This window comes from Macaca fascicularis, chromosome 4 (assembly GCF_037993035.2).
Source record: "Macaca fascicularis isolate 582-1 chromosome 4, T2T-MFA8v1.1".
NCBI classification, from domain to species: domain Eukaryota; kingdom Metazoa; phylum Chordata; class Mammalia; order Primates; family Cercopithecidae; genus Macaca; species Macaca fascicularis.
The window spans coordinates 59,799,849-59,827,585 of NC_088378.1; the positions used below are offsets into that span (position 1 = coordinate 59,799,849).

The 27,737-nt window shown below is 40.5% G+C and overlaps 1 protein-coding gene, 1 long non-coding RNA gene and 1 other non-coding gene across 3 annotated transcripts in view; 1 reads left to right on the forward strand and 2 right to left on the reverse strand.

The window, feature by feature from the left end:
- The window catches only part of CCDC170 (coiled-coil domain containing 170), a 130,608-nt gene extending 106,426 nt beyond the window's left edge, over positions 1-24,182 (forward strand). Inside the window, exons 8-11 of the mRNA XM_045391355.3 lie at positions 4,327-4,500; positions 7,583-7,825; positions 21,328-21,564; positions 23,789-24,182. Coding sequence (XP_045247290.2) covers positions 4,327-4,500; positions 7,583-7,825; positions 21,328-21,564; positions 23,789-23,989 — 855 coding nt within the window. The 3' untranslated portion in view covers positions 23,990-24,182. The remainder of the gene's footprint in view (positions 1-4,326; positions 4,501-7,582; positions 7,826-21,327; positions 21,565-23,788) is intronic.
- LOC141410074 (uncharacterized) lies at positions 15,925-22,702 on the reverse strand. The gene is made up of 2 exons (XR_012433549.1): positions 22,603-22,702; positions 15,925-16,742 (listed from the first exon to the last, which is right to left on the reverse strand). It is a non-coding gene; the product is annotated as an uncharacterized lncRNA (long non-coding RNA).
- LOC123573170 (U6 spliceosomal RNA) lies at positions 21,658-21,764 on the reverse strand. The gene has a single exon (XR_006697913.1). It is a non-coding gene; the product is annotated as a U6 spliceosomal RNA (small nuclear RNA).
- Positions 24,183-27,737: the final 3,555 nt, after the last annotated feature.

Genomic DNA, 27,737 nt, shown 5'->3' on the forward strand with positions numbered 1-27,737 from the left:
AGTCCAGTTCAGAAGATAATAAAGATATGAACCATGTAGTGGTTTTGTGAATGGAAATAGGGGCTAGATTTGAGAAGTCTGGGAGAGTGGAGATAGCTTTTTCTATTAGATATCTGTAAAGGTGTGATGGTGGAAAATTTGATTTTGTAAAGAATTATTGGCTCGGCTTGGTAGCTCACGCCTATAATCCCAGCACTTTGGGAGGTTGATGCAGGCAGATCGCTTGAGCTCTGGAGTTCAAGACCAGCCTGGGCAATATGGCGAAATCCCATCTCTACAAAAAACACAAAAATTAGCTGAGCATGGTGGCATGCACTTGTGGTCCCAGCTACCTGGGAGGCTGAGATGGGAGGATAGCTTGAGCCTGGGAGGTGGAGGTTGCAGTGAGCTGAGATCATACCACTTCAGCCTGGGTGACAGAGTGAGACCCTGTCTCAACAAACAAATAAAAAAACAAAACAACAACAACAACAACAAAAAACAAAAACAGGCCAGGCGTGATGGCTCATGCCTGTAATCCCAACACTTTAGAAGGCTGAGGCAGGTGGATCACTTGAGGTCAGGAGTTGAAGAACAGCCTGGCCAACATGGTGAAACCCCATCTCTACTAAAAATTACAAAACATTAGCCAGGTGTGTTGGTGTGTGCCTGTAACCCCAGCTACCCAGGAAGCTGAGGCAGGAGAATTGCTTGAATTTGAGAGGTGGAGGTTGCAGTGAGCAGAGATCGGGCCATTGTACTCCAGCCTAGGGTGACAGAGACTCCCTTTCAAAACAAATAAACAAAATAAAACAAAAAACCACAACCAAACAAAATGAAATATTGCACCTGAGTATGGTAATGTAAATTGAAAGCCATATTACTGCCTGCGGGACAGCTTCACCTGCATGGTCCGTGAACACCAAAATATATTCAAAACTGAAATGACATCTGTTCACATTTATCCCTCTCCTGCTTCAGTCATGGTGGTAATCTACCTCCATTTGCTCAAGCCGTCTTTAACGCTTCCCTCTTTTTAATCAGTTCCTAAGCACTGTAAATCCTGTCTCCTTACTAGATCTCCAATGCCTCCCCCATCTCTATATCCAGCAGCTGTGCTTTGGCTCTGAGAATTGTGCTCGTTAACACCGACTAGGGAAACAAGCTAGTAACTGAGCTCCCGGCACCGTTCTTCATGCCTCAGATTTACTCTCTTCATTGCTGCCAGGGAGGTCTTCATGAAACGTGTGCCTAATCTTCTCTTTCTTTATCTCAAAACTGGCCAGTGGCTCTCTAGGGGCCCCAGGCTCAGGTACAGATTCCTTCTTTTTCCATGGCTTCACATTCTGTGAGCTGGCCAGGTGGTCTCTCCATCTTCCCTTTCCCCTGTAATTTCTCCTGCCAGGAAGGGGCAAACTCAGAAACCTTCTGGGAGCGGCAGGACCCTGGTAGGGTCTGCGGTGATTGCGGAGCCTAAAGCCATCCATGCAAATTTGTAGCAGCACTCACTCCTCCGGCCTCCTCCGGCTGCCTCCCACACTGCCCACAGCTATTCTCACTGAGAGAACGTTCTCCTCACCTCCTTCACCTGGTAACAGCAGTCTCTTCAAGATTCAGCTCAAATACTGCTTCCCCCGGTAGTCTTCCCTAGGAGACTTACCTATCTTTCCTTATGCTCTCCAAGCATAATGCATCTGCCTCTCTCATGATACTTTTTACCCTTATTGGATTGTTTTTAAATTTTTTTCTTCTCCAAATATTCCAAGCTTCTTGAGGCCGGAAGAAATGATCTTTTTCCTGTGTTTCTCCAGGGCCTAGAGAAAGAGTCAATAAATATTATTTGAATTATAGAAGAAATATGTCAAAGGCAAGAATTTCAGGTGGATTGGTATTGCCTTCCCTTACTATAAAGGAATCATTAATTTTAATTGGGATTATGTCCAAAGAACTCTCAGTTATGAAAGCAAGTTATGTAAGCTGATTTTGTCCATGGTGAATCTTCTGTCGCTAACTGCGTATGAAATGCACGTTCTGGTAAGGATGGATGGTGTCATGTAAATTGAAAAGTAAAGTTGCACAGTTTAAATGCTAAATGCAGGTAATCTAGGCAGACTCAAAGACAGTAGAATGCACAGTTTCTTATTTATGCTGAACTGTCATTCAGGTGAACAATATATACAGTAATCCTTCATTTCTATGTAGTTAAAAGTTTCTAGTAACCTTAATCTTCTGAAGTATAGCCAAAATCCTTGAAATAGAAACTTTCTCTATGGGGTCTTTCTCTGCTTGGTCTTGTCTTAATCCCTTTTTGCCTGTTGTAGTCCTGGCCCACTAAATGGATGGGTCATACATAGAAATAGAAAAAAAGAGGGTTTCGTACCATCATGTAAAAGGTACTTATCTATTTTAGGTAAAATACAAGCAATAGCACTTAGGTCACTTTCATAGACACAGATTAAAAATTAAAAATTCCATATAGAGAGCTGATACAGCATTAAAAAGTGATAACCAGAGGATGTAGAGACAAAAGCAGTTTATGGGATTGTAGCACAATGCAATAAGTGATATTTGCAATGAATGTGACTTATAAAGAAGAGATAAAATTGTATTCACATGTATGCTATTTGCCAAAACTGGAAAATAGACACTTATAATATAATTTCGTCCTGATAATTAAAACATGGCTAGTTCTGGGCTTTAAGCTGGTGTGCTTCAGTTGGCAGGAAATTGTACCTATTTAAACATTTAATTGCCTGAAAATGCCAGATGGATAAGTTATTGCAATCAGAAGAAAATATCAAAGATAAAACCCAAATCATGAAATTACGATATAGAAAGCTCATTGATTGATTTATTCATCCAGTAAGCACTTAGTAAGCATTATCTTATGTGTGGACTTGCCAGATAAACCACAGAAATCAAGTAGAGGAAAACCTTTAAATAGCTTTCTAACTGTAGACTGCTAAAATATGAACCCTGACTTCCTTCATACAGCTCTGTTTTAGGGAGGAGGTGTTTATTTAACATAATTTTACTTAATTTAACTTAATTTTAAAGACATTTTCTAAAACATCTTAATTAATAAAAAAGACCCCAAAATCTTGTTCAAAATTTTGTTTGTATGGTGAGCTTTGAGTTTGGAGTGCTCTGTAGAGCCTAAGAAGAGTAAAGTGGCAACTGTCTAAGTTGCCAGGGTCCACCTTTGAGGCCAGGGCCCAGTTAGGTGGGAAAAATTCCCAAGGAAGGTGCGTGGGTGGGTGTGTTAGTCCATTTTCACACTGCTGATAAAGACATAGGCTGGGCACGGTGGGTCACATCTGTAATCCTAGCACTTTGGGAGGCCAAGACGAATGGATCACCTGAGGTCAGGAGTTTGAGACCAGCCTGCCCAATGTGGTGAAATCCCATCTCTACTAAAAATACAAAAAAATTAGCCAGGCCTGGTGGCATGTGCCTGTAATCCCAGCTACCCAGGAGGCTGAGGCAGGAGAATTGCTGGAACCTGGGAGGCAGAGGCCGCAGTGAGCTGAGATCAAGCCACTGCACTCTAGCCTGGGCAACAGAGGAAGACTCTGTCTCCAAAAAAAAAAAAAAAATAAAATAAAATAAAAAAATAAATAAAATAAATAAAAAAAGACATACCTGAGGCTGGGTAATTTATAAAGAAAAAGAGGTTTAATGGACTCACAGTTCCACATGGCTCAGGAGTCCTCACAATCATGGTGGAAGAGTAAGGGATGTCTTATATGGTAGCAGGCAGAGAGAGAGAATGAGAGCCAAGCAAAAGGGGTTTTCCCTGATAAAACCATCAGATGTCATGCAACTTATTCTCTACCATGAGAACAGTGTGGGGGAAACTGCCCCCATGATTCAATTATCTTCCACCACGTCCCTCCCACAACATGTGGGAATTATGGGAGCTACAATTCAGGATGAGGTTTGAGTAGTGACATAGCCAAACCGTATCAATGGGTGGATCCCAGGGGCTGGATTAGCCTGGGAGGGGCATGGTTGCAGCAGCAAGTTGTCAAAGCAGAGAGATGAAGATGTAATCAAACATAGCCAAATGTGTTGTTTGGCAGGGTTAAGAAAAGTATATAATATTCGACTGAACATCAACATCAAGGGCTAGGAGAGTCAAGAGCATTCAGACAAGGGGTAGGCAGGGAAATGGCAGGATGGTTCAGGAATTTATTAAAACATATTGGATCAGAGTCCATGCTCCACTCTATGCTCTCTGCAAAGGAGAATTACCTGTAAGCTTGGGAGAAAGAGGAAAAGATTCTGTGAGATCACCCATTAACTTTGACTTTCATGTCCTATTTTTGTTTTTGTTCTTGGGTTTAGTATCTTAAATTTCTGGATCAGCTTTCGCAGAAAATGAAGTTGGACCAGATGGCTGCTGAACTTGGTTTTGACATGCGGCTGGATGTGGTTTTAGCTCGAACAGAGCAGCTGGTTCGTCTTGAGAGCAATGCAGTCATTGAGAACAAGACCATTGCCCACAATTTACAGAGAAAGGTAGGGGATATTGAAACTTGCTAGTACTGAGAGAAGAAGTTTCTGAAAAACCCAAACATTGAAAAATAATGTACTGCCACCATATTTACCAGTGTAGCTAGGAAGAATCTTATAAAAATATGTATTTAGAATTGGAGGCTGAATTTCAAGTCTGAAGAATTGATAAGTGTATCTGTCACCTAAGGTCATGTTTCACTGTGTGTAACCAGTATCCACAATGACAGTGACTTAGGCAAGTAGAAGTTTTTTGTATTTTGTTTTTTTGTTTTGTTTTGTTTTTCTCACACGAATTCCTGGAGACAGGAAGTTTGGGGCTGGTGTGGCAACTCTCCTCTGTAAAGTCTTCAAGGAACCAGGCTCATTTCAGCTGATTCATTTCCCATCCCTAGGGTGATCCTTATTCTCATGGTTCCAAATGGTGCCTGGAACCATTATATCTGTGTTCAAGATAGAATAGAAGAAAAGAGTGAGGAAGAGGGCTGTAAAAGAACAAGCAGAGCCATCTTTTGAAAAAGGCACTCAGAATTTGCTACATGAACTTTTGTTTATATCCCATGGCCAGAAAATGTATTGGTGGTCAAACCTAGCTGCAAGGGAGGCTTGCAAATGTAGCCTTTATTCTGGGTAGCCATTTACCTAGCTAGAAAAAATTCACAGTTTCTATTACTTTGGGAGAGGAGGAGAACTGGGAGGACATTTAGCAGCCTCTGCATTTATAAGCTCAGTTGCGCTAGAAATTCTAGTAGAGAGAGAAGGGCTTACTTTTCTTCACTCAAACGAAGAGTTAGAAACAGTTTAGACTAAATCAATGAATGAATGGATGAAAGGGATAAAATATAATTATTAGTTACATAATTATTGGTATTGGGGAAAAATACGAAAACACAGATGTATTCTTATAATAGTTCTTAGGAGAAAAATGCTATGATACAATTCCAGTGTAGTTGCTGTATAATGAGTCACATCTGGGTTCCCAATTTGGTTCCATCAAACTGTGTGACCTTGAACAAATTATATACCTCTCTGTCTCTGTTTCCTTGTATTTAAGATGGGGATGCTATATACCCCAAGGAGTTGCTAGTTTTTAATAAATAACATTTTCAAACCCTTGGCTCACAGAAGTTGCTGTGTTCATGTTTGGCTTCTCCACTACCATATCTTGAGAAATATTTTATAAAAGATAGCATACAAACTCTATTACCATTAGAGACATTAAATTAGCTACCATTCTTTCCAAAGTTCTGCTCAGATCATTGATGCTTTTTCTCAATATCCAACACTATTACTTCTTAATAATTATATAACTATTAAACTTACCAGTTTATAGAATTTACCAGTGTAAAATTGCAATGGAGTGGAACTTTTATTTCTTTTCTTTTCTTTTTTTTTTTTGTTTTGAGACAGAGTTTCACTCTTGTCACCCAGGCTGGAGTGCAATGGCATGATCTTGGCCCACTGCAACCTCTGCCTCCCAGGTTCAGGTGATTCTCCTTCCTCAGCCTCCTGAGTAGCTGGGTTTACAGGCATCTGCAACCATGCCTGGCTAATTTTTGTATTCTTAATAGAGACGAGGTTTCACTATGTTGGCCAGGCTGGTCTCAAACTCCTGACCTCAGGTCACTCGACTTCCTTGGCCTCCCAGACTGCTGAGATTACAGGCATGAGCCACCATGTCTGACCTGGAGTGGAATTTGACATGAAGAAGCTTAAGAAAGGGAATTTGATGAGAGAAATATTAAAAAGGCCTTGTTCAAAAGTGATCTAGATATGGAGACAGCTGTCACTGTTAGGCAGGATACTCAAAGCAGCATTTCAGTAAGTCTTTCCACCTTTTACCACTTTACAAGTGCAGAGTAGATAATTAGGGGAAATTTGATGGTCTTCGGCTTGAACACTTGATAATACATGATTCTGATTCTGATGTTTGTAGCACATGACAGAGGTTTCTGTACTTAATATTCTATCCACTAATTGTGACATGTGGAGCCCAGGAAGATTCTTCCCCTCTAGAGTCCATAGTCATTTTCTTAAATATCACTCTGGTTTCCTTTTTTGAGTTTGATTACCAATGATAAATGATGTTTGAGAACCTGTCCTCTGCTTAGTTTGTGGACCTTATAGTCTGGGCATATAATAAAGACCAAGAAGCCTTCTTACAGTCTCTTTTATTTCTAAGATTTTATATGTATAAGCAAAGCTTTAAAGCAAAGCTTACTTAAAAGTCTCCTTGGTATATCTCACTTTAAAAATATATCAACTCTCAGCCAGGTGTGGTGGTTTACACCTGTAATCCCAGCACTTTTGGAGACTGAGGCAGGTGGACCTCTTGAACCTAGGAGTTCAAGATCAGCCTGGGCAACATGGTGAAACCCTGTCTTTACAAAAAATACAAAAATCAGCTGGGTGTGGTGGCATACACCTGTAGTCCCAGCTACTTGGGAGGCGGAGAGGTGGAAGGATTGCTTGAGCCTGGGAGAGGGAGGCTGCAGTGAACCGTGATCATGCCACTACACCCCAGCCTGCACAATAGAATGAGACCCTGTCTCAAAAAAAAAAAAAGTTGATATATATCCACTCCCATGTTGGGGACCACCTATTCCAGTTCTAAGGGATTGAAATGAGCCGGTCTAGGTTGACAGTACTCACTTGCATTGTATCTTATTTCAGAAAACGTCAGTGCAGGTATTGTGGCCATTAGATGTTAGACAGGATTTTGTCTCTCTGTCTTATCATATTCTGCTCTTGATAAACTCATCTGAGGAGTTTTTTAAAAGTAATTTTACACTTTTCTGATGATGCACATAATGTTAGAGAGCATCAGATGTGGAAAGCTGACTCCTCTGCACATTTTCTAGGGCTCCTTTGTCTCAGAGTTTAGGTATGCAATTAATTCTTGGAAAGGGTATGAATAAAAAATGCAATCAGGAAAAGGAATCCAATAACTTTTTTGATGGTTTACACATTAGTCTTATAGAGGTGTAGATAAAGATCAACACCTCTGGATATTATTATTACTGGGTAACTCATTTATATTTACTACTGTCCAATTATTTTTTAAAAATCCCTGTTTGCATCAAACCAGCTAAAGACACAGAAAGAGAGACTGGAAAGCAAAGAACTACACATGAGCCTCCTCCGGCAGAAAATAGCCCAGCTGGAGGAGGAGAAGCAGGCACACACGGCCTTGGTGGTTGAGAGGGACAACATGCATCTTACCGTCAGGAACCTGCAGAAGAAGGTGGAGAGGCTGCAGAAGGAGCTGAACACATGTCGAGACTTGAACACTGAGCTCAAAGCCAAAGTGGCTGACACCAATGAACTGAAGGCAAGTGCTCGGCTCCATTTTGTTGTTGCTTTTTGCTAGTTACTGTCAATGTTTATGCAAAAGAATAACAGCTTTATCAGGACACACCAGAAAAAGAAAGATGAAAGCTTCCTCTGATTTTCTAGAGTTGTGGGAAAAATGCAAACAAGACACAAATCGGAGTACATATCCATTTAGTGTCTCTTCAATATCTGAAGTGAAGCCATCATCGCTAGGTGAAAAGTCAGCCAAAAAGTGATGATGTTTTCTTTTCTTTTTTGAGGAGAAGTTTTGCTCTTGTTGCCCAGGCTGGAGTGCAATGGCATGATCTTGGCTAACCACAACTTCCTCCTCCTGTGTTCAAGCGATTCTCCTGCCTCAGCCTCCCGAGTAGCCAGGATTACAAGAGTGTGCCACCACACCTGGCTAATTTTGTATTTTCAGTAGAGATTTGGTTTCTCCATGTTAGTCAGGTTGGTCTCGAACTCCTGATCTCAGGTGATCCACCCACCTTGGCCTCCCAAAGTGCTGGGATTACATGTATGAGCCACTGCGCCTGGCCTTTTAAAAAATGTTTTTGAGACGGAGTCTCACTCTTTTACCCAGGCTAGAGTGCAGTGGCATGATCTCGACTCACTGCAAACTCTGCCTGGGTTCAAGTGATTCTCCTGCTTCAGCCTCCCAAGTAGCTGGGATTACAGGTGTGCACCACCACACCCGGCTAATTTTTTTGTATTTTTAGTAGAGACGGGGTTTCACCATGTTGGCCAGGCTGGTTGTGAACTCCTGACTTCAGGTGATCCACCCGCCTCGGCCTCCCAAAGTGCTGGGATTACAGGCATGAGCCACTGTGCCCAGTCAGGTATTTCTTTATAGCATGTGAAAATGGGCTAATACATCCATTAATAAGAATTTGTGGTACCAACTGCTCATGATACAAGTTCTTTTGAGTTTGGCATGTCTAAAGTTTATTTTCCCTAAGGGTATAGGAGTTATTGTACCATGTGTTTTATTTTAATACTGCAGATACTTGATTTGTGCCTATGCCATGACATAGTTTGGCCTTCACTTTGCATGAACACATTTATATGTTAACTCTGCCTTTACCGTTTTCTCTTTAGCCCAGGATAACTACTCATTGGCACAAATATAGCTTTATACACAAATCCAAATGCCAAGTACTGAAATCATGTGGCAGAATGGCAGAGGATGAAGAAAGTGCTTTGCATAATTCACATCATGCTAGGTGCTTTAGGGCCTGTATCAGTTATCATTAGTTTCAGCTCAATATATTGAAACACCCCGTAATATCAGTGGCTTAGAGAGGAGAGGCGTTTACTCCCTTCTCACTGGAAAGAAGCACCCGGCAACCTCAGTTTTCAACCTTCTGCTTCAGTATCCTAGCAATAGCTTTAGTCCTCAATGCCATCTTCTAGGCCAAGCTAGCTGCTGGGGCTCCAGCTTCACTCTAGTCATCAGAAAGGAGGAACGGTGGAAGGACACCTTGTGTGCTGCTTTCCAGGAATGATACAGCACTTCTTATGTCTCCATTGGCCAGAAATGAGGTCCAACTTAGTCCCTGGACCTCATGTAAGTGAAGTCAGTCTGAGAAATGGGTCTTTATTCTGTACAGTAAGAAAGAAAGTAAGAATAGCTATTTGGTGGAGAGCCATCAGCTATCAGCCTATATCATGTGGCCCAACCTTAGTAGGGAGCTGTGGCCAAAGATCAGCAGTCAGACAACCAAAAACTAGTGGAAAGCTCATTCTCTTCATTGCCGTCTTTCAAGGAAACACCAAAAGGGATTAACGTTCTTCAGCCACCTGTGAAGTTCTCTCCAACTTTCTATCTCTCTTTATATCTCCCAGACAAGACAGCCTCTCCCCACATTCCTTCCCCACTCCAGAACTTTCTCCAACCCAATGAGTATAGCCTTCCTTAATTTTTTCCCCCTGAGCTCCCATCTCGTACTCAGCTCTGATGATGTAGATCCACTGGATTTCTGGGACTGCTTTGAGCTCTTCCCACTTCTGAACGTGTACAGCAAGCAGATCTCCAGCAAGAGGCATGCTCCTAGGGGTCAGATGGTGAAGGAATGGAAGGGTGTGTCCTTATTAGGAACTGAGAAAGGTTCCTTGGTTAACGGCTACAAAATTACAGCTGTTCTATAACAGTATAGGATGACTATAGTTAACAATACTTTATTGTGTATCTTCAAATAGCTAGAAAAGAGGATTTTGAATGTTTCCAACACAAAGAAATGGTAAATGTTTGAGGTGATGAATAAAGCTAATTACCCTGATTTTGACACACACTCCTGTGGTAGGTAAGGGGTTGAAGTGCTGAACATCCATCTTTGATTTCTGCTACATTCCTGCTTAGTTACACCTGTTTCTTTCATTTTTAGTTGGCACATAACAACTGTACATATTTTTGGGATACGGAGTGATATTTTGATGCATGTATACGATGTATAATGAAGAAATCAAGGTGATGTATCCATCGCCTCAAATATTTATCATTTATTTTTGTTGGAAACATTCAAAATATTCTCTTCTAGCTATTTGAAAATGTACAATAAATTGTTAACTAGAATCACCCTATAGTGCTTTAGAATGCTAAAACGTATTCCTTTTATCCAGCTGTAATTCTGTATCCATTAATCAACCTTTCCCTAAACCCTGCCCCACCCTTCCGAGCCTCTAGTAACCACAATTCTACTCTCTGCATCTATGCATTCAACTTTTTTAGCTTTTACATATGAGTGAGAATATGTAGTATTTCTCTTTCTGTGCCTGGCTTATTTCACTTTACATAACATCCTCTAGACTCATCCACGTTGCTGTGAATGACAGGATTTCATGCTTTATTATGGTAGAATAGTATTGATACATAGATTGATGATGCCTCAAGCCTGTGTTTGCCTCAGCTTCCGTAAATGATTGGAGCGTTGCCTGTCCCAAATGGGAAATGTCCCAAAGGGGATATTCTGGCAGTGTGGGAGGCTAGCTAGAGTTCGTGCCTAGGAGATGTATGGAACATACGTCCTACAGTGTGGTCCTGCTGAACAAGATGCCACTCTGTTTTGGCATTTCCTTTGGTCAGGTTAAAGAGCTGTCTCCCCTGTTTGTCTCTGGCTGTCCTCAGATATATTTTTCCCTTCAGCTACTCAAAGTAGATGCTTTCTGTGGGTTGAGGCAGGAACTGGCCTCTTACTAGGGAACTTAAGATGTTGGGGAAGTTGGTTGTTCACCTCGATCTTACTTTTTCCATTGTAGAAACCATGAGTCTGGGAAGGTTTCCTATGCTTGTGGTGCTGGGAAGACTGTGGGGAGAGGCATTGTGGCTATGGAAGTCTGATTTTCTCACTCTCTGCTTAGAGTTTTTTCACTTCTCTCTGGCTCCAGGAACTGTCTCATCCTTATATTTGAGTTCTGGGCTATTGCTGGTGATAATCTTGGTGCTGTATATTTGTTTTTGTTTTTGTGTATCTTGGGGTTTGGGGGAGCAGTGCCACCAGCTTGCTTCTATGCCGCAGTTTTTTTTTTTTTTTTTGAGACAGAGTCTCACTCTATTGCCCAGGTGGGAGTGCAATGGCGTGATCTCGGCTCACTGCAACCTCTGCCTCCTGGGTTCAAGTGGTTCTCCTGCCTCAGCCTCCCAAGTAGCTGGGATTACAGGCATGTGCCATCACCCCGGGCTAACTTCTGTATTTTTAGTAGAGATGGGGTTTCAGCATTTTGGCAAGCATGGTCTCGAACTCCTGGCCTCAGGTGATCCACTCACCTGTGCTGCCCAAGTTGTTGGGATTACAGGTGTAAGTCACTGCATCTGGCCTATGCCACCATTTTGAAACAAAAAACCTTTTTATCTTTTTGATGTAGGCATTTATTGCTATAAACTTTTCTCTTAGTATTGCTTTTGCTGTATTTCACCGGTTTTAGTATGTTGTGCTTCTATTTTCATTTGTTTCAAGAATTTTTTGGATTTTCTTCTTAATTTCTTCCTTGACCACAATTTGTCATTCAGGTGCATGTTGTTTAATTTCCATGTATCTGTAGAATTTCCAAAGTTTCCCTTGTGATTGATTTCTCATTTTAGTCCACTGTGGTCTTAAAAGATACTTGATGTGATTTCTATTTTTAAAAAATTTGTTGAGACTTGTTTTGTGGTCTAACGTATGGTTTATCCTGGAGAATGTTCCATGTGCTGATGAAAAGAGCATGTATTTTGCAGTAGTTGAATGAAATATTCTGTAAATGTTTATTAGGTCAAATTGTTCCATAGTATAGTTTATGTCCAAGGCTTCTTTGTTGATTTTCTGTCTACAGGATCTGTCCAATACCAAGTGTGAGGTGTTGAAGACCTCAACTATTTTTATAATGGAATTTATCTCTCATTATCTCTAACAATATTTGCTTTATGTATCTGGATGTGTTGGATACATATATATTTACAAGTGTTACATCCTCTTGTTGAATTGTTCTTTTTATCCTTATATAATCACCATTTTCATCTTTTGCTTACTTAACATCTAGCTTGTTTTCTGTAAGTATAGCTAGTTCTGCTTGATTTTGGCTTTTGTTTGCCTAAATTATGTTTTTCCATCTCTTCATTCCGTCTATGTGTGTCTTTACAGGTGAAGTGAATTTCTTATAGGCAGCATATAGTTGAGTTTTTAAAAAAATCCATTTAGCCACTAATTGGAGAGCTTAGACCATTTACATTCAATGTTATTACTGATAAGTAAGAACTTGTTATAACCATTTTGTTGTTTGTTTGCGATGGCATCAGTAGAGCAGGTACTCAAGACAGAAAAATGCCCCCTACTAAGTGGGTCTACAGGGGTTGACCTTGGACATAAATGTATTTTCAGTCAATATTTTTTAATTGAGGAATTTAAACCATTTACATTCAAGGTTGCTATTCGTAAGTGAGGACTTAGGCCTTTCATTTTGGTAATTGTTTTCTGTTTTTTTAATGTATAGTTTATTCCTTTTTTCCTCTCTTATTGTTTATCTTTGCAGTTTGCAGTTTGGTGATTTTTGTAGTGATAACATTTGATGCCTTTCTCTTTCCCATTTGTGTATCTGCTTTAATAGTGAGTTTTAACTTTCATGTGTTTTCATTCTGGTAAATATAATCTTTTTGCTTCTAGATGTAGGACTCTTAAACATTTCTTCTTGGACTTGTCTAATGGTGATGAGTTCCCTCAGTTTGCACTTGTCTGGGAAAAACTTGTTTCTCTTTCTTGTTTGAAGCATAACTTTGTTGGCTGTGTATTGTTGATAGGCATTTTTTTTCCTTTTAGCGCTTTGACTCCCATTTTCTCCTAACCTGTAACATTTCTCTTGAGAAATCCACTGTTAATCTGATGGAAATTCACTTCTATGTGACTTTATGCTTTTCTTTTGCTGTTTTTAAAATTCTCTTTTAGTCTTTGACTTTTAGACTTTAATGTGCCTGAAAGAGGACCTTTTTAGGCTGACTCTATTTGGGGATCTTTGAGCTTCCTGTCTCTGTCTGTCCATATCTCTCATAAGATTTGGGACATTTTCAACTAGTATTTCATTAAACAGGACTTTAATGCATTTTCCATCTCTTTTTCTTCTGTAACTTCCAGTAATGCAAGCATTTGTTCACTTAATGGTGCTCCTATGCCACATAGAGTTTCTTCATTATTTTTTCTTTTTTTGGCTGGGTTATTTCAAGAGATGTGTTTTCAGGTTTAGAAATGATTTCTTCTGCATGATCTAGTCTATTGTTGAAGCTCTCAATAGTGTTTTTAATTTTATTTATTGAATTCTTCAGTTCCAAGATTTAACCTTGGTTCTTTTTTTTTTTTTTTTAATATATTTATCTCTTTGCTGACTTTCTTATTCAGATCATTGAATTATCTGTGTTCTCTTTTATTTCATTGGGTTTCCTTAAGATCATTATTTGAATTCTTTGTCAAGCATTTCATAGAGGTCCTTTTCTTTGAGATTTGTTACTGAAGTTTTATTGTGTTCCTGTGGAGGTGTACTTGCTTTTTTCATGTGTCTTGTGTCCCTATGTTTATATCTGTACATCTGTTGAAACAAGCACTTCTTCCAATTTTATGAAGCCTCTTTGGTAGGGAAAGACTTTTTCCTGTAGATACGGCCTATATTGTTGATTGGGTAGAGTGTTTTGGCTTTGGTTCTGGGAGGGTACAGTTGTGTACTCTCTGTATGATTTCTTTAGCTGTAATCAGTGTTAGCAGTATCTGTGACTACTTCAGGGTGTGGTGTTTTGTGGAGGCTGTGGTGTGGCTTTGCTGGGGATGGAGATGCTTGGCAGGCTGGTCCTTGGGCCTCTGGTGACACATGCAGGGATGAGGTGGTCCTACCACTGAAAGTGGGGGCGGATTGCCAGTGGTCATGGCAGAAGGCCATGAGTAGGTGGCTGTCAGGCTCTGGGGAGCATGCACTTTCAGTCTCAGAAAGTGAGTTTGCCTCAGCATAAGTTTCCTCTCTAGAATAATGAGGTCACATGGACTCCGGGCAGCCGCCTATACTGGGCTTGTGTCCTGTAAGGGCTGAGGTCTCCGGTAGCTAAGTTTATAGGTGTCCATGGTGTGCATGTGGACTGCTGGGGATCTCCCACTTCCCTTTTTCCTGCAATGGGAAGTCTCTCTTTGCTCCAAGCTGATCCTGGCTGACTGCTTTGTTTTCCTTTCTATGCTGCCCTCCTGAGATTTTGCATCTCAGAAGGTCTTTGTCACTTCCTTGCTGAATTCCAGTGTTCCTCCCTAGACACTGTTTGATGTGTGGTTATTTGTTGTTTTGGTCCTTCTTTGTGGTAGAGATGAGTGTTGGTTGCCTTTAGTTAGCCATCTTGATGATGTTTTCTACTTAGTTAAATTTTTGTGTCCTTTTCAAAGAGGGACACAGTATCTATTTGGGCCATCAAAAGACTCTCCCACTTTGCCGTCCTATCCCATTCAGAGAGCCTGTGCTCACTTCCTGGCTCCTACTGGGTGGTGTTTTCAGTGCAGCTTCCTGAAACCTTCCAGCTGGAGAATTTAGATCCTCTCAGGAAGCCAACACATCAAAAATTAAATTTAGTCATCTTCCCTTTCTGGGCCTTTGGCCCTTATAACATGAGATAATTGTTCACCGGATTTTAAAATTATTTTCTTTAAGGAAGCAGACAATAGATACAGTGTTTATGACAGCGAAGCACACTTGGAACCTTCTCTGCCCTTGCTCAAGTCTGAGCGGCACATCAATCTTGTTTATGACCAGTTCTGTCCCACTGGAAGAGAATTAGGGGCACAGTCTCTCGCTGAACTCTGAGCTGGGTCTGAGGAGTTCCCTTAGGAAGATTAAGAAACCAACTTAGTCCCACTCCACTCTCAGGAATCTGTTGTTGGGTTTGAGGCTTTCTTCACCACTGTTGGCTCCCTGTTCTGCCCTGGTGGCTTGGCTCAGAGCTGCATTACTTGTTCTTGCTTCCTGGGAACAAAGATTCAGGCAGCCCTGAGGATTCTGATAAAGTCTCATATTTTTTAGAGATTCTTGGCAACAAATTCTTCTCATTAGGACTTGATTCATGAGCTTCTAGACCTCCAAGCTGTGTTCCATCACCTTTGGTAGATAGCCCACTGTAAATGTTTTCCCAATCTGAACAGACAGGCTGAATGTATCTGTTCTTTTATAGATACAAGGTTTAAAATTCAACATACCAATCCCAGCAATTTACCATTTGCCACATATTTTCTTTGTAGCAGTGAGATAGTTTGTATGTGAAAGGAATTTCTTTGTTTTAAAGAGAGATCACTTTGTTTTAAAAATTGATATTTACTTAATCAATGTAATGTCCCCATTTTGTAAAGTGTTTAATGGTCTACAGAATATATTATTTTGAGCAATATGCTTATGTAACTTATAAATATGTGTGTGTGTGTGTATATATATATATATTTAAAAAATTCTACTAGTAGCATCCATGATCAATACTTTCCCTTTCCCAACTTCTTGTTTTGAAAATATTCAATTGTTTTGAAAACTTTCTAATCTGTAGAAAATGGCAGGAATAGTATAATGGATAATCTTTTACCCTTCACATAGATTGTTAATATTTTACTGATTACTGTATTTTGCCTGGAGAGAGAGAGATAGATGTTTTATTTTTGCAAAAGCATGTGAGAGTAAGTAGCAAACATCATGACACTTCACCCCCCAAATATTTTCCCACATATCACTTAAGAACAAGGGCATTCTTTTACATGACCACAATACAATCAGCACACGTAGGCATTACCATGGAGACAATGCTCTGATGTATTGGTATCTACTATGCAGTTCGTAATCAAATAAATGTTTTGATAACTTGGGATCCATAAATGGTCTGCAAGGTCGGCCCCTGTAGACCTGCACTTAGTGGGTGCTATTTCCCTGTCTCAGGTGTCTGCTCTACTGGTGATATGTTTCATTGGCTCTGTTGCTCACTTAGAATTTTTTCTCCCAGCTGTTGACATTTTATTTTCTGCATAGTTCTGAAGCTGCAGCAGTTGTTCTTATGCCTTCTTGATTGTAAGTTTCATAGAAGCTGCCAATTTCCAAGGGATTTAATCTCCTTTGGATGGAGCCAGGTCAATAGCTACAAACCTGTCTGAGAATGTTTGCCATCGACCTCCTCTCTGTCTAGAAAGATGTCTTAGTCTCTCAGCGCTTTGGGAGGTTGAGGCGGCCAGATCACAAGGTCAGGAGATTGAGAACATCTTGGCCAACATGGTGAAACCCCGTCTCTACTAAAAATACAAAAATTAGCTGGGAGTGGTGGCGGGCGCCTGTAGTGCCAGCTACTCTGGAGGCTGAGTCAGGAGAATCTCTTGAACCCAGTAGGCAGAGGTTGCAGTGAGCTGAGACTGCACCACTGCACTCCAGTCTGGGTGACAAGAGTGAAACCCCATCTGAAAAAAAAAAAAAGAAAGAAAGTTATCTTAGTCTATTAAGGCTGCTGTAACAAAATACCGTAAACGGGGTGGCTTATACACAACAGAAATTTCTTACAGTTCTAGAGGCTGGGAAGCTAAAAATCAAGGTGCCAGCAGATTTGATGTCTGGGGAGAGCATGCTTCCTTGTTCATAGGTGATGCCTTCTTGTTGTGTCTTTACATGGTGGAAGGGGTGAGGCAGCTCTCTGGGGCCTCTTCTATTAGAGCACTAATCCCATTCGTGATGGCTCTGCCTTCATAACCTGCTCACCTTCCCATGTTGTTATTAAGAAGATATTAAGTTGATATTAAGAAGAGGTCCCACTTCTTAATATCATCACTGTGGTGGTTAGAATTTCAACATATGAATTTAGGAGGACGCAAACATTCAGACTATAGCAAAAGAAGTTTTGTGCCTTAAGAAGTTCTATGGGTTATAATAGGTCAAAACTGTTTTTTTTTTTTTTTTTTTTTGAGATGGAGTGTCACTCTGTCACCCAGGCTGGAGTGCAATGGTGTGGTCTCTGCTCACTGCAACCTCCGCCTCCTGGGTTCAAGTGATTCTCCTGCCTCAGTCTCCAGAGTAGCTGGGATTACAGGTGCCCGCCACCACGCCCGGCTAATTTTTGCATTTTTAGTAGAGACGGGGTTTCACTATCTTGGCCAGGCTGGTCTCGAACTCCTGACCTCGTGATCCACCCGCCTCGGCCTCCCAAATTGCTGGGATTACAGGTGTGAACCACTGCGCCTGGCCAAAACTGGTTTCTGGTTTATGAGTTCAGCAGGTATTTGACTCAAGATTCCTCAATTTAGTGATGTCACACAAAATGGTATAAATAAATCTGATTTTTTTTTCCATCTGGATATCCATATCCCAAGCAGTCACATCTCCTCTAGATCATGTCCTAATCTTAGAACAGTTGTTCCCATTTCTCAGACTTTCTAGTGGGATAGTGAGAGCCTTCAGAGTATAGAACAGGCTCACTTGTGCCATGATTCAGATACTCAGCCACAGTGAAGATGCACTCTAAGCCCAACCCTAGGGAGAGATTTCAATCTGTGACAGTAGTCTCCAAATGTCATCAATGTAAGTCACAGTCATCTCAAAGCCTTTTAGCAATACATAATCAGGAGTTGAGCAACTAAATGACAGTTGTTAGTTTTATTATCATCAGTAAAAAAACACAAAGAGATTTCATTCATCAGGGGCAGCAACATTCTCATTCCCCTTTCTCTCTCATTACCTTGCTGCACAACACCAATGCCTTCTCACAGTTTCCTCTTGCATGATTCTAGGTTTCTTCAAGAAGGCTTTCCCGCAGCCTAGTTAGCACAGAATTCTTCATCTTTCTCCCTACTTCTCTCTCAGCTCTTTACCATGTAGGTCAATTTAGCCTCCCTGGCTTGCTGCCTTCCTGACAATCTCCCCCTTTATCCAAATTCTACCCTAGAAGCAATTAGATAAAAGTAGATGCGCCGGGCCTGGTGGCTCACGCCTGTAATCCCAGCACTTTGGGAGGCCGAGGTGGGTGGATCCTGAGGTCAGGAGATCGAGGCCATCCTGGCGAACACGGTGAAACCCCGTCTCTACTGAAAATACAAAAATTAGCCGGGCGTGGTGGTGGGCGCCTGTAGTCCTAGCTTCTAGGGAGGCTGAGGCAGGAGAATGGCGTTAACCCGGGAGGTGGCAGAGCTTGCAGTGAGCGGAGATCATGGCACTGCACTCTAGCCTGGGCGACAGAGGGAGACTCCATCTCAAAAAAAAAAAAAAGTAGATGCATCAATAAAACATCTTTTCTTCTTAGGAAAGAAGGGTTGGGAGGGAAGGAAGAAGACAGCAAATACTTAATATTTGGTATCTTTTATTCTGTTACTTTCTTACTTTTTTTTTTTTTTTTAAATGATTTAACCACGAAACGAAAACATGAAATAATGCTTTTTCTTTGAGAATATACCTGAACATTTTATCTCAATTGTCAGGAAGCGCAGAACTAAATTCAGAGCTGTACTGGTCTTTGTTTGCTCTTTGTCTATTCATTCCTTACTGATATGTTTATTTATTTATTTCAAGTTAGTTTATTTTGATCCTTTTAAAGAGCTTCCTTGTAAATGCACTTTCAAATAACAGCTTTATCAAGATACAGTTGACATATCATAAAATTCCCTTTTTAAAAGTGTACAATTTAGGCCGGGTGCAGTGGCTCACACCTGTATTCCCAACAGTTTGGGAGGCTAAGGTGAGAGGATCACTTGAGGCCAGGGGTTCAAGACCAGCCTGGCCAGCATGGCAAAATCATGTCTCTACTAAAAATACAAAAATTAGCTGGGCATGGTAGTGCACACCTGTAATCCCAGTTGCTGGGGAAGCTGTGGCACAAGAATTGCTCAAAACCAGAAAGCAGAGGCTGCAGTGAGCTGAGATTGTGCCACTGCACTCTAGCCTGGGTGACAGAGCAAGTCTCTGTCTCAAAAACATGTACAATTTAGTGATTTTTAGTATATGTACATATAGCAAATGGCACCACTATCATGTTTCAGAACATTTTCATCACCTCCAAGAGAAACCCTGTACCCATAAATGGTTGCTCCCCATTCTGCCCTCCCACTAGCCCCTGGCCTTTTCTGGATCTTTCATGTAAATGGGATAATAGAATATGTGTTCTTTTTTGCAATTGGCTTCTTTCCCTTAGCATGATGTTTTCAAGGTTTACCCATGTGGTAGCATGTCACAGTACTCTATTCTTTTTTACTGCTGAATGATAGTCCATTGTATGGCTATACTACATTTTGTTCTTCCATTCACCAGCTGATGGCATTTGGGTTGTTTCTACTTTTTGGTGATTATGAATAATGCTTCTATGAACATTTGTGTACAGTTTGTGTGTGGGCATAAATTTTCAGTTCTCTTGCCCATATGCCTAGAAATGGAATTGCTGGGTCATGCGGTAATTCTATGTTTAATATTTTAAAAACTGGCAAACTATTTTCCACAGTAGCCACACCATTTTACATTCCCACCAGTAGTGTATGAGAGTTCTAGTTTCCTCACATCCTTGCTAACACTTGTGATTGTCTGTCTTTTTTATTTTAGCCAACCTAGTGGATACTAAATTGTAGCTCATTTGTATTGTTTTTAATGATTAGTCAAAACAATTTGTGTCTGTGTGAAGTTGCTTCAAATTCTTTTTTTATTGTGCTAAAATAAAAATAACATAATATATATCACTTTAACATTACTAAGTATACAATTCAGTGGTGTTTCAAGTACTTTTACAATATTGTACAACCATTATCACTATCCACTTCCAGAACTCTTTCCATAGTCTCAAACTGAAACTTTGTGCCCATCAGACAATAGCTCTCATTTCGCCTCTTCCCCAGTCCCTGGTGACTTCTATCTTACATACAATTTCTATGAATTAGCCTATTCTCTGTACTTCATATAAGTGGAATTATACAATATTAGCCCTTTCGTGTCTGGCTTATTTCACTTAGCGTGTTTTCAAGGCTCATCCATGTTGTAGTATGTGTCAGAATTTCATTCTTTTTTTTTTTTTTGAGACCGAGTCTCACTCTGTTGCCTAGGCTGGAGTGCAATTGCACAGTCTTAACTCACTGCAACCTCCGCCTCCTGGGTTCAAGCAATTCTCCTGCTTCAACCTCCTGAGTAGCTGGGATTACAGGTGCCTGCCACCATGCCTGGCTAACTTTTGTGTGTGTGTATGTGTGTGTGTGTGTTTTTTTTTTTTTTTTTTAGCAGAGACGGGGTTTCACCATGTTGGCCAGGCTGATCTTGAACTCCTGACCTCAGGTAACCTGGCTGCCTCGGCCTCCCAAAGTGCTGGTATAACAGGCATGAGCCACCACGCCTGGCCTTAAATTCTTTTTGTAAGCAACTCTGGCCTAATCTTAAATAATAAGCTAACACAGAGAATGTGCCTCACCCTCCAGCATACTGTGTGTTTTGGCTTGAAGATCTTTGGACAGCTTCTCAGAGGAAGACACCAGTCCTCCCCACAGTTGCAGCTGTTCACCTCCCAGACTCACTGGTAAAGTTAGAAACGCTTCTGAAAAACTGCCCATCTATATTTTCCTCACAGCAGTTGTGAAGACTTGCTGAGGTGGATTTGAGGTGGGGCTCTCACGGGATAGAGCATTAGAAGAGGGGACATTTCGCTCTCCCTGATGTTTATATACCAGCAATGTCCCGTTGGTCGGGGCAGAAAGTTGAAGCTGCTTTTGCTTATGGAGCTCATAGAATGTGTGTGCACATACCAGCAGGCTTAATTTTAAAATCTGACCCCAGAATTATGCTGTCTACAGTTTTATCTCATTGATTTTTCAAATAAGTGTACTCTAATATGTTGTTTTTAGCTGTAACTGTCTTAAGACATGTTTGTCCAGCACATAGGCTTAGCAAAATCTGTAACTGTTTGAGATGAACTCCATTCTTTATTCATAAAAAAGGTATGAAGCGAATTCCGACTTCTGATATGTCATGTTTATACAGTTTTCCTAAATAAATACAAAAGGAGTTATCAGCATTCTCTTGACTTCCTAGATTAAAACTTTGGAACAGACTAAAGCCATTGAAGATCTAAACAAATCCAGAGACCAGCTGGAGAAGATGAAGGAGGAAGCTGAGAAAAAGCTCATGTCTGTCAAGTCAGAACTGGATACCACAGAACATGAGGCTAAGGAGAATAAAGAAAGGGCCAGAAACATGATAGAAGTGGTAACCAGTGAAATGAAGACACTAAGAAAATCTTTGGAAGAAGCAGAAAAGAGAGAAAAGCAGGTGGGTCTAAATCTGGTGATGAAACCTTGTTTAGGAAATGACAGGACAATTCAAGAGCTGGATATTAATAATTATTCATGCATTTCTTTTTTAAAAACTATGGACTGTTTCATGAATTTGTATTTCATCATTTCATGAGGGCTGTGCTAATCTTCTCTGTATTGTTCCAATGTTAACACATGTGCTCCCGAAGCGAGAGCTAGTCACATATTTATTCAAAAGCAATTTACAAAGCTTTCTATATCTTTTCAACATATCCACCTGCCCCTCCAGCATCTTTTGGCATTCAAGTAACCATTATGATTCACCCCGCTAAGAAAAATTGTTCACATTTTCATGGCACAAATTGTAGGAAAGGAAAAGACATTCTTAGTCAAGCAGCGGAAGGGTTTCGGTGAAAAAACAGGTTCTGGTTCTGGGGAGGTTTCTGTTATGTTAGGTGATCACCTCTGAAGTTTGCATCATCACAGAGCTCTTAACGTTAACCAGGGCTTCGGCCTCAGGAGGCAAGCCTTATCTGTAGCAGAGATCAGTCGCAGGAAACAGCCACAAATCTCACACAGTGGCACCCAGACTTGATGGCCGACCAGGCACAGATGTAAGCCATAAAAAAGTACTCATTTGCTTGCTGGCTACAAGGAGGAGCATTTTATCTAGTGAGTCCATCAGGAGGTCAGGCATAAAGAAACATGTACCGGGCAGCTTGACCTCCATTGCTTTTGGCTTTTGTCTGTTTCTCCTTTTGAAGCTCAAAAGGGCATAGAGTGGACTCTGATCCTAGGTTTCTTCCCCCCGCTTTGGCTGCCTCTGTTTTGGTTCATGTGTCAGGCAGAGATGGGGAAAGCCAGACGACACAATGAGTGTTCTCAGAAAGGAAACTTCTTCGGAATGAAAAGCTTTGGCTGCATTGGAAAGGGTGGAAGTCTGAGAGAAACTTTTTCATCAGGGAGACTAGGTTGGTAGCTTAGTCCTTTCAGGCTGCTGTAACAAAGTACTATCTACTGGGTAGGTTATAAATAACGGAAATCTCTTTCTCACAGTTCTGGAGGCTGAGAAGTCCAAGGTCAAGGTGTCTGGTGAGCACAGCTTCCTGGTTCAGAGTCAGCCCCTTCTTGCTGTGTCCTCACGTGGTGGAAGGAGCAAGGCAGCTCTCCGGGGCCTCTTTTATAAGGGCACTAATCTTATTCATGAGGGCTCCACCTTCATGATCTAATCACCCACCAAAGGCCCCACCTCCTAATATCTTCACATTGGTCATTAGATTTCAACATAAGAATTTTGAGGTGTCATAAAATTCAAACTGTAACAACTAAAACCATTCCCAAATTGGACTCTGCAAGGGAAGGAGGTTACAGAGTAAATGAGCCTGGGATGGGACTGTTTGGGTGGCATTCTCTTGGATGTAACTGTACTCAGGTTGGATCATCCGTTTTCTAACATGGAGGGTGCCTTTAATGAGGTGTTGGCCAGATGCCCTGATTTATCTGCTTTTGCATTAACCTGGAACCACAGAAACCAGCCTATGAGAATTTGAAGGGGTATGAGGCATATTTCAACCATTGTCCCCAGCCCCCTACTTTTCTTTCAATGGAGAAATAGAAGTCCCAGAGTAGTCCCATGGAATATGGCTTGTGAAATGGCAATCTGTGTGATGTGACTTGATAGTAATTTAGAAGTCCTCCTGTTTTCATTAACTTATACTTTCTTGCTATTTGTTCTTCTTCTTTTTTTTTTAGTGTAAGAGGTTATCAGCCAGCTAAAATCCCAAAGCATGTTTACCATCCATTGACACAACCCCACCAACATTTGTTTAGTCCTTCCTAGTATGCAGAGCACACACAGTCACCATTTCATGTTATCTGAATTTCAGAACAGCCCTCCGAGGTAGGTGTATGGTTAATCCCAACCTGAAGATGAGAAAATGAAGACTTAGTGAGGTCTGGGTCTCATTCATGGTTACTTAACTTGGATTCTTGACTTAGTAGCCAATACCACATCAGTTGGCTCATCAGAAAAGTGATTGTGAAATCTCTGAAGGTTGGCAGCTGTGGGACTTATCTGGAATCTGGTATTTTATAAGTGAGAGAACTAGGAAGAGGGTAGATAATTTCCCTCCCTCATGCAAACCTGGGTTTTCTACAGGTGTTTTGTTTGTTGCATTTGGTTCAGCAGTAGTTGATACATTTTGTTCTCCCAGTTAATGAGTTTCTGTTTGATATTGCAGCTGGCAGACTTCAGGGAGGTGGTGTCCCAGATGCTAGGCTTGAACCTGACCAGCCTTGCTCTTCCTGATTACGAAATCGTCAAGTGTCTTGAAAGACTGATCCATTCACATCAGCATCACTTTTTTACCTGTGTCTGCCTCAAAGATGTGACTGCTGGGCAAGATAGGCACCCACAAGGCCATTTACAACTTCTTCATTGAACACTGTGTCTCTTGAGAGAGGTGGCCATAAGATGTGGGACACAATTCCCAATTTCACAGATTCCTCATGTCTTTGAGATTTGATCAGTTTGTGAATATTTTATGCTTTGATGATATAGTGAGAATGCATCACTTGCAAGAACAATCTCAAAAGTGTCAGCTTTAGATAAACGCTCAGCGTTAAAAACGCCTATGATTTCATTTACTAGCATTTTAGGATCCAGAAGAATTCCACCAGATTGCATGAGTTAGATTGGGAAATGGGAGTGGGAGATTAACATTGGGGGGTATCTATTTTAAGTCAGGGGCTTTACTGGCCAATTTAGTTCTCATAATAACCATGTAGAGAAGCTGTGACATTTTTATTTTACAACCTTTCTGGGGCTCAGACATGGAGTTACCTATCCAAGGTTGAGGTTGAGTAGTGGTGGAACCAGGATGGACAACTCATTGGCCCGGCCTCAAAGACCATGCCTCTTCTCCTGCTACACAGACTCGGCTTTTCCTGAATCTCTATGATGCTGGTGGGAATTGCTTGCATATAGGGAGAAAAATACCCCTGCCATCAAGAGTTAATATCTAGGCTGGGCACGGTGGTTCACGCCTGTAATCCCAGCACTTTGGGAGGCCAAGGAGGGCATATCATTTGAGGTCAGAAGTTTGAGACCAGCCTGGCCAAGATGGTGAGACCCTGTTTCTACTAAAAATACAAAAAATTAGTCAGGTGTGGTGGTGCGCGCCTGTAATCCAAGCTACTCAGCAGGAAAAGCACTTGAACCCAGGAGACGGAGGCTGCAGTGAGCCAAGATTGTGCCATTGCACTCCAGCCTGGGCAACAGAGTGAGACTACATCTCAAAAAAAAAAAAAAAAAAAAAAAGGGTTAATGTGCATAAATGACAGATTTACAGGTGTAAACTATGTGATTTCTTCAAAAAAGCAAAAGCAATATACCTAATTCATTTGGATCAAACTTACATAGGTCTCAGGTCCTGTAAGAAACTTGCCTGTTCTAACTGTTGCTGCCAGATTACATCTGGTGGTAATTGTTAATGTTTCAGCAGGGCCGATCTCAGTCCTTTAAAGTGGAAAGCTTTATTGTGAGCCCAACCTTATAAGATGAAGAAATCCTATACAGTCTTATTCACCAATATATCCAATACACCCACAGCAATGGTACCTTTTTAAGATCAGGATTTTATTATGAATTCCCGTCACTTTCTGTTTTCCATTTAAATTTCTATTTTACAAGTTTTTCAGGGAATCATATTCTTCACTGAGAAAAATGTGTTACTCTTTTGGACAATTTATCTTATTTCTATCATATAAAATGTATTTTTTTTTTTATTGACCTTAAAAGAAGCTCTAGCATGAAATTAAAGGAAAGGGGAAAAAATAGATCTGGTGCACCCAAACATTAGGAGAAAATGAAAAATATACAGCCAACCGTTTGTGAGTCATCAAAAAGTCAAAGTCAGCCTGGTCAACATGGCAAAACCCCATCTCTACAAAAAATACAAAAATAAGCTCGGTATAGTGGCGTGTGCCTGTAATGCCAGCTACTCAAGAGGCCGAGACATGAGAATTGCTTGAACCCAGGAGGCGGAGGTTTCAATGAGCCGAGATCGTGCCACTGCACTCCAGCCTGGGCAAGAGAGAGAGAGAGAGAGACCTTGTCTCAAAAAACAAAACAAAAAAAGTCAAAGTCATAATAAGCAAATTATTGGCTTCTTTCTTCTAGACTAAAAGAAATTAAAGAGTTGAAACAATCAATTGCAAGGGCTGAAACTAGATTGGATCTTGGTTTGAATTTTAAAAGAGCATAAAATATTCTTGCAATAATTGTAAAAATTTGAATGCGGACTCAGTCCTAGATTGTATTAAAATATTTTTAATTTTTTAAGCTTGACAAATGCACTGATTGTTATACTTTAAATAACCAAAAATCTGAGAATCCACAGTGCTACAGAAAATAAATGATAAAATGGGAAAAAATAGTGAAGAACTTCTTTTAGGAAAACTGCCAATAAATGTAGAATGGATGATTCAAAAAAAAAAAAAAGATAAAAGAAAGAAAAGGAAAAATCTAAAAGAAAGAAATGAATTTGACACCTACTGGTTGGATGACAGACCACATAGAGGGATAGTGACCAGGCTTTGCTTGTGGAGCGGACATCCCTGCCCGGCTTTCTCCTTTATGTGCACGGACAGTATGAGTAGCATTTTGCATGTGAGTAAACATATCTGCGCAGCCCTGACTGAGGTCGCTAGGCTGGCCAGAGGCAGGACAGGCAGTTTTCCCCACCAACCCCTTTTCACATGCTCTAAAGATGTAGTCGTGGCTGCTATTTTGGATCCAAAATCACCTTGAGTGGAGGAAGTGACTTCACTGGGTCTCTGGAGGCTCTCAGAGCTTGAGTGGCTCTGCTCCACCCTGAATCATGCACCCATAAATGCAGTTATGGGTGGATGTGGGTGTATGAGAGTGGAGATTGTTTTTGTCCTTTCCCTTTGTTTTCATTTTCCAAATATAATCTTTAATAAATTTGATTTTCTTGGGAAATTTATTTTCTACACTATTCAAAGATATTTTAAATAATATTTTCAAAACATGAAATATATTTTTTTCATTTTTGATTTAGTATCATTAATCATATATCAGGATTTATGTAAGAGACTAAAAATGATCCATAGTGGTTAGTACTGTACTTTCTGTTTATTACATGAAATTACATTCCATTTGTCCAAATACATGTTTATATAATATTTCCACTGTGTAACTCTAGTGATCTTTAAGTGATCTACAGTGATCTTTAAGATACATAGAAATATGAAATATGTTTGTATATGATCTTTAGGGACTTCTAGTGAAAAGGGTATATGAAATGGGAAAAATAAATTCTGTATATGTATACAGTTCATATACACATTGCTTTTCATTTGGACAAATTGAAAATCTTTTAATAAAGCCATTTGCTTCTTTGTTAAAATGCCAATTGGTTGTTGGGTTTCCCTTTGTGGCAATCATTCCAGAGTTGGCAGGCCAGCTTTGAATTTTTAGGTTAGATTTTGTTCTTCTATAATATCCATGTATATTTTATGTTGTCCAATAAAATGCACTAGTTTGATATGCTTTTTACATAAGGCTTTAAAATATTTAATACTAACTCTTCTATCAAATACACTTGAGTGACAGTGATATTTGCTACTGAGGTGATTATTCTGGTCACTGTCTGTGACATGTAAATAGATGCATAAAACTATCTCAATTAGGGAAAACAATTTAAGCTTGACCCATCTGAAATCTCCAGTTTTACCTTATGGTCTATTTTACAGATGAACAGCAATTGATTCAAGGCTCAGGGGTGGCAGGCTGGAGCTGTTAAAGAAGTCTACTTTACTGATACTGTGATAATACTTACGACTCAGAATTGGAGTCTCATTTTCACTGGGGAAGCATTTCATGGCTATGCAGCCTTTGGCTTGGAAAGTCTCACCCAGTTGATGCAGTAGTGATTTTATCCACATTATTGGACATATGCAGTAGTGATTTTATCCACTTCACTTCGCTTCTCATTAGCAAGTGGGGTCTGTATGCTTCTCTTTCCGCTATGTGCTTCCATACCGTATTCCTCTGCCTTTGTATAAAAGCATGGTTCATTTGAGGCTCCTGCTAGCTGACAGACAGATAACTTTCTTCTAGACCTCTTTGGGGTTACCTACTAAAAACCTATCTATTCTCCCTGCTTA